At 35.0% G+C, this 9,443-nt stretch overlaps 3 protein-coding genes and 2 non-coding genes across 5 annotated transcripts; 4 read left to right on the forward strand and 1 right to left on the reverse strand.

Annotated features, from left to right (window-relative positions):
- Positions 1–342: 342 nt before the first annotated feature.
- Positions 343–1,637, forward strand: LOC107481813 (uncharacterized). Its single transcript, XM_016102133.3, has one exon. It carries the CDS (start codon positions 458–460, stop codon positions 1,487–1,489), a length of 1,032 nt encoding a protein of 343 aa, XP_015957619.1. The 5' UTR covers positions 343–457; the 3' UTR covers positions 1,490–1,637.
- Positions 1,638–2,141: 504 nt separating this feature from the next.
- On the forward strand, positions 2,142–4,733 carry LOC107481544 (haloacid dehalogenase-like hydrolase domain-containing protein At4g39970). Its single transcript, XM_016101821.3, is given in 12 exon segments — positions 2,142–2,419; positions 2,421–2,474; positions 2,557–2,650; positions 2,733–2,777; positions 2,867–2,917; positions 3,214–3,288; positions 3,400–3,433; positions 3,672–3,727; positions 3,808–3,867; positions 4,123–4,182; positions 4,299–4,345; positions 4,437–4,733. Coding segments are annotated over 12 exon segments (837 nt in total). The 5' UTR covers positions 2,142–2,207; the 3' UTR covers positions 4,486–4,733.
- A 221-nt stretch (positions 4,734–4,954) lies between these two features.
- Positions 4,955–5,039, forward strand: TRNAM-CAU (transfer RNA methionine (anticodon CAU)). Its single transcript is given in 2 exon segments — positions 4,955–4,992; positions 5,004–5,039. It is a non-coding gene; the product is annotated as a tRNA-Met (tRNA).
- Positions 5,040–5,367: 328 nt separating this feature from the next.
- Positions 5,368–9,001, reverse strand: LOC107481812 (chaperone protein dnaJ A6, chloroplastic). The gene is made up of 8 exons (XM_016102132.3): positions 8,837–9,001; positions 8,212–8,397; positions 7,818–7,959; positions 7,602–7,659; positions 6,971–7,013; positions 6,795–6,843; positions 6,630–6,710; positions 5,368–6,547 (listed from the first exon to the last, which is right to left on the reverse strand). The coding sequence occupies exons 2-8, from the start codon at positions 8,322–8,324 to the stop codon at positions 5,708–5,710; spliced, it is 1,326 nt and encodes a 441-aa protein (XP_015957618.1). The 5' UTR covers positions 8,325–8,397; positions 8,837–9,001; the 3' UTR covers positions 5,368–5,707.
- Positions 9,002–9,166: 165 nt separating this feature from the next.
- Positions 9,167–9,257, forward strand: TRNAY-GUA (transfer RNA tyrosine (anticodon GUA)). The gene is given in 2 exon segments: positions 9,167–9,203; positions 9,222–9,257. It is a non-coding gene; the product is annotated as a tRNA-Tyr (tRNA).
- Positions 9,258–9,443: the final 186 nt, after the last annotated feature.

Genomic DNA, 9,443 nt, shown 5'->3' on the forward strand with positions numbered 1-9,443 from the left:
GACCTTTATTCTTTTTCTTGTAAGCTGTTTTATTTTTTGGTAAAATATTTTTAATATTATTCTTCATTTGGTGTCCAAATATAGACAATAAATTTATTTCTAGTGAAATAAAATGACGTTACCTTTGATAAAAAAAGAAAAAGAAAAAAAAAACAACTTGGTCATATAAGGTGGATGACTGATTGGGAGTTTGTGACCGACAATGATGTTGAAAAGAGAACCACTCAATCATTATGGATATGGAAGATATAATTCCATGGCATAAAAGTCAACAAAATAGAACAAGGCTCAAGTCAAAGTCTTCCACAAACCGTGTTAAATATTATTTATTGGAAACATACAACACAAGTATTTGTAACTATGATCGGATCTGCGTTACATTCATCATTATCACCATCCAGTCTTTCATAGGAACCTTGTAATTACTTGTTAGTGTTTGAAACTCAGAACAGAAGAAATGGAGAGCGAAAGCAAGCAAGTGATGAAGCAGAGGAAGAAGCAGCTTGAGGTCTTGGATATCCTCAAGGAGGCACTAACTATCCTTGTCAAGAACACCAATTTCATTATCTTTGCCTTTCTTACTTCTCTCCCTTTACTCTTTCTCATGATTCACTTTGAAACTTTGTTCCAGCAAATTCTAGTTGACACCCCACGAATCGTTAAGCATATACTTCTACAATTCAACACTAAATTATACGGCGGTTTTATTTATGAGCATGTAATAATATTAACGGACGACGATGCAACAATACATTTAGACCAAGATTATTACACGGTTACAAGTTTCAGTAGTAAAGATTATTTGCCTAACTTGATTCAACTTGTATTCATGTATTTGGTGCCTCTACATGTTCTTGAACTTGGTTCTGCTGCTCTAACTGTGTACGTCTCATCAAAGCTGAAATCAGAAGAGGGAAGACTGAGTCTCAAGCAAATGTTTCTAGAATCCTTTGATGCATCAACAATGAAAGGCACATTTATAACTTCTTTGTATTTGCTTTCCATGTCTAGTGGAATTCTTCTTGCAGCGGCATGGACAGTGAGTAACTCTTATATTCTCTACATGACTTTTGGGTGCTACATTGTTTTTGCATTGATTTGCTTTGCAGCACTTACAAAGCTTTTGATGGTGTATCTGGAATGGAGTGCTATTTGGAATATGAGTATTGTGATATCGGTAATGGATGGTATCCATGGAGCAGGGGCGTTACGCGTTTCGTTCTTCCTAAGCAGTGGTAATCAAAAGAGAGGACTCTATTTGATGCTTGTTTTCTTTGCTTTAGGGGTTTGTTTTAGGGTGCCATGTATTTTCCTTGGTTGCTATAAAGGAGGGAGTGGGATATTTGTGCAAGTTGGGTTGTTCTTTTTGGTAAATACTCTCAAATGGGTGTCTTGTATGATTTACTTCTCTGATTGCAAGGAGAGGAAGTTAGAGAAGAAGATTATTGATGATGTAGAAGTGGGTAAAGATCTTCAAAGTGGTTCATAAAGAATGGAATTAATAGTGGTACATAAATGTTTTGATTTTTGAACTTTTAATGTGTAAGAATTGAGATGATGTACAATACATGTCATCTTCATACTTCCAATAAAGGATTATGTTTTATGAATAATGATATTTTCAATTTTGTGACCAATGAGTAAAGCATGTACTAACTTTAATTTAGCAAAACTATTGGAGTTACTTTAAGTTATTAAGTGCCCCTAAAATTATAGAATCTTTTTACATATTTAAGTATTTTTATCAATTAAGTTTAATTAAGTTAGTTTAAATTTAACAAAATTATTTATAAATATACGCGTAAAATCATACTCTTTTTATTTACATAAAAAATAAATATTATCAAAATTTTTAACAAAACACAATCTTTTTTAATTCTAATATCAAAATTTTTAAAGTTTGAATTTGATAATATAACTTACAGTTGTTATTTTTATTTTAATATATATTTTATATTACCATATAATTTTAGTGTACATGATTGATTTATTTATAAATACGGATATTATATAACTTGTATTTTAATATGTATTTATATTTTAATATATATTTTATAAAAAAATTAAGTTAAGGATTATTTTTCGTGTAGCATCTGGACTCTGGATTTAGTGATTTACTAACAAAATTTGTATTAACGCTCATAACCGCCACACAAAAGAGAGAGAGAGAGAGAGAGATAAAAGAGAGAAGTGATGATTGAATTTGAATGGTGTTGTTTGACTGGGTGAAGACTGAACCATACATGGCTTCTCTCACTCTCTTCAGCGCCACTACTCTTCACACCAAACATGGCTTTGGGTTTCAAAGAATCAAGTTGTTCCCTTCCAAACACCACCGCGTCTTCTCCGTCTCAGCTTCTGCTTCCTCTTCTCCGCTCAAGGCTCTCATATTTGACTGCGATGGCGTCATACTCGAATCACTTCTACGATGAACTTCAGAACCAAATTGGCGGTGGCAAACCCAAAATGCGATGGTGCGTGTTCTTTTTTCCCCTTCCAACTTGCAATGTTGTTTCCTCTGTTCTTGGCTTGATTCCCTATTTTGGGGATTTTAAGGTATTTTAAGGAGCATGGTTGGCCATCATCTACCTTGTTTGAGACTCCTCCAACCGATGATGATGATCGAGCCAACCTCATTGACACTCTTCAGGTTTTTCACTTGTCTTTCTTTGCCAACTATGCAAATTCAAATTGTGTGTGTTCTCATTAGATTCCTTATGGTTCTCATGTAGGATTGGAAAACTGAGAGATACAAAGAGATAATCAAGTCTGGAACTGTATGCATACTTCTATGCTATATGCCTTATGCTTAAAATATCTTATTCGTAAGTTTGTGTTACATACATATATGTATGTTTTGGCACAGGTAAAACCCAGACCTGGAGTGTTGAGATTGATGGATGAGGTCAAAGAAGCTGTAAGTTGTTGTTCAATCAATGTCTTGTTTCGATTTTGTGATCTGGTCATCTGGATAACTGTTTTTTGTGATTGTGATGAATTCAATTTCTGCTCTTTTGAATATATATAAAAAAATACTATATGCACACTAAAAATCAGCCATCAAATAAAAAATGTTATATGCACACTGAAAATCAGCCACCATGTATTTGTGTATAAATACTCGCATTGTTTGAATATTTTGTGGCCAGTCACGTTATTGATTCTGGATATCTGCTTATGAGTTTGTCATTCTTTGTCCTCTTGGTGTTTCAGGGTATAAAGCTAGCTGTTTGTTCTGCAGCTACTAAAAGTTCAGTGATTATGTGTCTGGAAAACCTTATAGGAATTGTAAGCCAAGTTTCTTATATATTTTCACAATCTAAACTCTGAAGTAGAAAACTGTTTATTTTTTTCAAAAACTATAAATTGCATTCAACCAGCTTATGTTCTCTGTTGTAGGAGCGCTTTCAAGGTCTTGATTGTTTCCTTGCTGGTATATTCACAGCTTCATGCAGCTTTCTTATAGCTTACTATTATTGCTCATACAACATTGACAAGTATTTGTGGTCCAAGATAAATTATATCGTCATGCATAAGAAAATCAGATAACTTACTCTGTCATGCCAAATTTTCCTGGCATGGAGTTCATATCTAAATGGTTTTTGTTTCCCCCCTTCTGCCACATTTTTTTCAAGTTTAAATTTATGTATTTACTTTATTTGAACTTTTAGGCGATGATGTGAAGGAAAAGAAGCCTGATCCATCAATATACATTACAGCTTCAAAGGTATTAATATGACAATAAGATAATGTATTGAGACAGCTTATGCATGACTGCTTCATGATTTTACATGTTGTGACTTGCAGAAGCTAGGTGTATCAGAGAAAGATTGCTTAGTGGTAGAAGACAGTGTTATTGGGTTGCAGGTAAATATTTTGATCATATTATCAATATTCTGTATTTACTATTTAACCGATAGCATTTCACACAAGCTTGGTTTTAAAAAACATAACAATCATAAAATAAAATTATCCTCATTTTGTTTCTTACTTGCCATATTGCATCTAATCATGTTAGGTACAACAATAATTAACTAACTAATGTTGATCAAACGATGCCATATGATCAAGTTAATTAACTAACTAATGGAATTCTCAACTGAACTAAACTAACCTCAACAGGCAGCAACACAAGCAGGGATGTCATGCATTGTTACCTATACATCTTCCACAGCTAGCCAGGTGAGGCAGTTAGCCTTAAAATTAATTTTGCAGGAAAAAAAAATGAACACTAACAATTTGATACTGAATTTGAGTTGAATTATTATTCATGGACTACATTTTTTTATCTAATGCAGGATTTCAGTGATGCCATCGCAATCTATCCCGACCTAAGTAATGTAAGGTATGAATATATGATTCGTTGCTGACAACCGAAGGGTAAGGTTTTCTTAGTTCAGCCACGGCCACTAAAATTGTTTGAAATTGTGATGCAGATTGAAAGATTTGGAACTACTACTTCAAAATCTGGTAGCAGCTAAATAAGAGATATGGTTCTATATGGAAAATTGTTACTATTAATTCAGATACCTTTTTCTCCAGGGAAATGGGTTGAAAATTCAGATACCTTAAAATTGTTCATTGACAGCAGATGTATACATGTGAGATGTTGTTTTGTGAAAGCAGTTCATTGTAAGATGGGGTAAAAACATCATAGGCTATATATTTGTATGGTTCGTAATATTCAATTGGAAATGTAGGCAGAAATCATCTTTGCCAGTTCTTCATGTTCACCATTGGCTTTGACCCAATAATTTATAATTGAAGGTTGTGAAACTTCTAACTACAATTAAAGAATCAAAGAGAGAGGCTGACTTTCCATTTTTTTCTTTGGTACTTTGATGCAAACATATTAAGCATAAGAGAAATTCATATGGTTTTGTTCACTGTGGCTACACGAACAAAAAGACTTCATTTCCTATAAATAGAATATTATTCGATCTTTAGTATCAAAGGGGTGGTGGCGCAGTTGGCTAGCGCGTAGGTCTCATAGCTTCTGAGTTATCCTGAGGTCGAGAGTTCGAGCCTCTCTCACCCCAAAATATTTTTATTATTCGATTTCTTTACACCAACCTTGTCTCTCACCCCAAAACATTTTTACTATTCGATTTCACTATTCGATTTCTTTACACCATCCTTGTCTCTCACCCCAAAACATTTTTATTATTCGATTTCTTTACACCATCCTTGTACGTTGTATATCCCCTTTGCGAATTACGACCATGCTCCTTCGTGCAAAAGGACATTCTTTTTTCCAACTCAAAGAAACGAAACCATTCTCCATTGGATTAAACAATAGTCTAAGTTATGTCAAATATACTGCAGTCTGCAGATGGTTCATAAGCAAAACGCAATGACGATGAAAAATACGGGTGGAAAAAAATATATTTCCTTTGGATAAAAAGATGTATATAATAACGATTCAATTTTGTCTAAGAACAACACATTTATAAAAGACAGCATTAAACCTAAAGTATAATTAATTCAATATTCCCCAACCCCAAAAATAAATTACAAGCAGCATGAAGAAAAAAAGATCTCTAATTTCCTCTGCTCTTCACCATCTCCGCATCTTTATGCAGAAAAACCAACCGTGTCTATAAACCATGCTTGCCCCTCCGAGTTAAGTTCTCCACAGTGAGTGTATTAATCAAGGAATGATGCATCCATATGAAAGGGAAATAAATGCAACGCTTCTGGCAAACTATCATCTCTTACCGGTAGCAGTTTTGCCTTTGCTTAAATCAGCAAGTTCCTCAATAAGTTTCCTCTCATCACTGCTCAGTCTTTTGGGGATTTCTACTTGCACGCGAACCAATTGGTCGCCCCTCATATTGTTTTTATTCAGATAGGGAACACCCTTTTTAGCCATAACAAGTGTTGTGTTTGGTTGTGTCCCTGCCGGAATTTTCAAGTCCACCATTCCATCCACAGTAGGAACCTTTGTTGTAGTGCCCAAGATTGCATCAATGTAAGAAACCTTGCAGGTGTATAAAATGTTGGTGTCGTCTCGTTTAAGGACAGGATCTGGGATGACCTCAATGACAACAAAGAGGTCACCGGGAGAACCCCCTCGCCTTCCAGCATTCCCTTCATTACGGACCCTTAAACGACTACCAGAATCCACGCCTGCTGGGACCTTCAGACTTATCCGCTTTGTTTTCCTTACTCGACCATCCCCAGTACATGTATTGCAAGGTGTTGAAATTTCTCCAGTCCCATTGCAAGATGAGCAGGTCATAGATTGCTGGAAGATACCTAATGGAGTTCTTGTTGATGAGACAACCCGCCCTTGACCTCCACAAGTGCTACATCTGGTTGGTGTGGTCCCTGGTTTAGCACCTGAACCATTGCAAGTTCCACAGCTTTCTAATCGACTTATCTCTATCTCTTTTTCTATACCAAAAACTGCTTCTTTAAAGTTCAGAACAAGACTGTAATACTCATCTTCACCATCTATTGCTCCATTCCAAGAACCCCTAGAACCGGCACCACGATTCATACCCTCAAACAATGACTCAAACAAATCAAAGGGATTGCTGAAATCCTGACAAAAAGATAGTCCTTCTTTGAGAAACAAGAATATGATAACAAGTTAGAATTACCCATTAGCATCAGAATTAACTTACCCCCATTCCCATTCCAGATCCCTTAAGACCAGCCTCCCCATATCTGTCATATATGGATCGTTTCTCATCATCAGATAAGACCTGCAATAGAATTTCAATTACAGAGGATAGGTTGTGATTGGACATGGAAGACGGCCAGATGAGTTAAATCATCTATAATTTTACCTCGTATGCATTGCTAATTTCCTTAAATTTCTCTTCTGCCCCAGGTTCTCTGCAGGACAGTAGGAACAAAATTACAATCCCATTCACTTGCAAAACACATGAAAGGAAGGAAGAAAATGGGAAAGGAATAGATTAGAAAGCAGGCAAGTAAAAACATGAAATGAAAAATAACTCACTTGTTCACGTCTGGGTGATAATTCCGGGCGAGCTTCCTATAAGCTGAAATGTCAAAAGGAGAGAGATTTAATATTGCAATTATATGAGTGTGACAACAAGCCACTAACCAGCAAAGAATATACACAACCAAGTTAACAAAACCAGATTCTGGTTAATCAATTTCAGACTAAAGCCTTACTACACATTAAAAAAGAAATCAAAGGTGTCAACAATGCAACAAACACCTCACTAATCAATCTACATATTTGACTGACACCATTATTCTAGTTCCTTTCTTTAGGTTTTGGCAGATTTCTCTTCCAGTTTATAAGTTTATGCTTTTGATATCCTTTGTGGAACTTTTCTTATATGCCCCACATGTATTTTAGTTGCAACTTTTTCCTTTTTTTACTTCACAAGATTAAAGGAAGCAGACAATTTTTTAAGAAAGAGCTAATCATTCAGTTAATCAAAAACCTAATGGCAGTTGAAAACCCATTGCAATACCAAAATGTCGCTTGTATATAGTTCATTATATGATCCAAGAACTACCTAGCAAACCAAAATACAACATTTAAACAGACACAAAAATTTATCACAATGGAGATAGAATCATGAAGGCACTTAAAGAAGAGGACAAATAGAAAATACCACTCTTTATTTCAGATTTACTGGCATTTTTTGAAACACCAAGAACTGAATAGAAATCCTGCACATAACAAATAACAGATGTTCATTTACTATATTTAATAGTTATTGGAGCTTTATAATACAAGGAATGCTTTATTAAAGTACAACCATATCAGAAAAAGATAAGATCAAAAGGAACTATTCTTGCTTAAAAGAGCATCAATAACTCTAACTTACCGATTCTGCTCTAACTATCAACCTTGATCCCCTACAGTGATGTAAAGGCTGAAACGAACCCACATTAAATATCATGCGCAAGGAATCCTGAGAAAGAAAGCTTGAACTAGGGGCAGCCATAAAGCATACCCTGCTTGTAAAACTGCATGGAAAATCACAAACAGAAATTATACTCTCCACCACAATTGTCTATACCGAAATCGTATGCACCTACTGGTGATGAACATACAAAAAATAAAGGAGCAAACCCAAAAACAATTATAAACTACACCCAAGTTATGGTTATATATTGCGATTGACGATATAATAGGGAAAACAGTATGAATATGAAAGTAATTTTGCCCTTCCCCATTGCATGTAACTTCCATTTTGCAGAATTGACTATAGAACTCACTTGTGGCTGGATGACGCAACCTTGGCTATCATACTGGATCTTAATAAAAGCTGAGGACGAATTCCCCATTGTGCAGCCGATGTACTACCAAAAGTAGTAATTGCCATTGCCATCCTATATATCTTCAGCAATACAATATGCTAATCAATATGAATTTTGTTGATGAACTTCTGATAGCTGCAAAAACTGCATATTGAAATTTAATGTGCTTAGCAAAGTAAGAGACTAAATAAACAGAAGTCAGAATTAAATAAAGGAGAGTTAAGAACACAATGAGCAAACCCTCAAGAAAAATACCTATTTTACATAGAATAAGAAGTAAGGGAATAAATGCACACAAATTAAAAGGAAAATTAGATAATTTGAATTTTGAATACAGTTTTCTTCTCTGAATACAATTAAATCCCGGTTTTTAAAAGGTCCCAAACACAAATAAGATGTATACAGAATGAAAGAGCTAACTAAGTGGCACTAAAATGGGAATACTGGAAATACAGGGAGGCAAGAAATGGAAAGTGCAAGATAAAAGTAGGTGAGAGTGAGACAAACAACTAAGGAAGGAATAGATTCACTTGTAGAAAACAAGAAATTAAAAAAAAAAAAAGATTGGGATAGGAAGAGAAACCTGTTAGTGTTGGAGGAGGAGCGTGAGGTTGAGAGGGGTGAGAGAGGATGGAGCCAGCGCGGTGGGAGGATGAGGTTACAGTGTCACTACCCGCGTTGCCCCTCTCTCTCTAATTCTCTCTCAAATTGGATGAAAAAGAACTTGGTGGTCGAGAGTTTTTTCTCCCTTTAATTCCCGTTTCCTGTTTAACAGAGTATTCATTCCCTGCTTCTCTCACCCTATTGCCTACTCTCTGTCTCATCTTCCCCGCCGTCGATTTCTTTACTTTCTCTCTAAAGATGAAATTATATCTTTATTGAACAATTTAATGGTTGATAGCCTTATCAACAACCGACCTTAGCTCAGTTGGTAGAGCGGAGGACTGTAGTTGGAATATCAAGCTGAAATCCTTAGGTCGCTGGTTCGAATCCGGCAGGTCGGACTTTTTTAATTTAAATTTCTATACTCTTAAAAAAGAAAATGTTCTACTAGCTATGGTTGTGTCGGTGAATTTTTACATGAAATAAATAATAATACTTTATTATTTGTTATGTTTTCACCGATTAATGATCATATTTAATTTATTATGAAGAATATATAAAAATATTATTTATTATAATAATGACTT

Source organism: Arachis duranensis, chromosome 3, assembly GCF_000817695.3.
Source record: "Arachis duranensis cultivar V14167 chromosome 3, aradu.V14167.gnm2.J7QH, whole genome shotgun sequence".
Classification (NCBI taxonomy): Eukaryota; Viridiplantae; Streptophyta; class Magnoliopsida; order Fabales; family Fabaceae; genus Arachis; species Arachis duranensis.

Bases quoted from the DNA above. Each gene is read 5' to 3' on its own strand.
- LOC107481812 (XM_016102132.3), bottom strand. From the start codon at position 8,324: ATGGCAATGGCAATTACTACTTTTGGTAGTACATCGGCTGCACAATGG. The intron at 7,014-7,601 runs GTATTTTCTATT...TTGACATTTCAG, and splicing joins TAAATCTGAAATAAAGAGTG to CTTATAGGAAGCTCGCCCGG. The intron at 6,844-6,970 runs GTGAGTTATTTT...ACTGTCCTGCAG, and splicing joins TATCACCCAGACGTGAACAA to AGAACCTGGGGCAGAAGAGA.
- LOC107481813 (XM_016102133.3), top strand. From the start codon at position 458: ATGGAGAGCGAAAGCAAGCAAGTGATGAAGCAGAGGAAGAAGCAGCTT.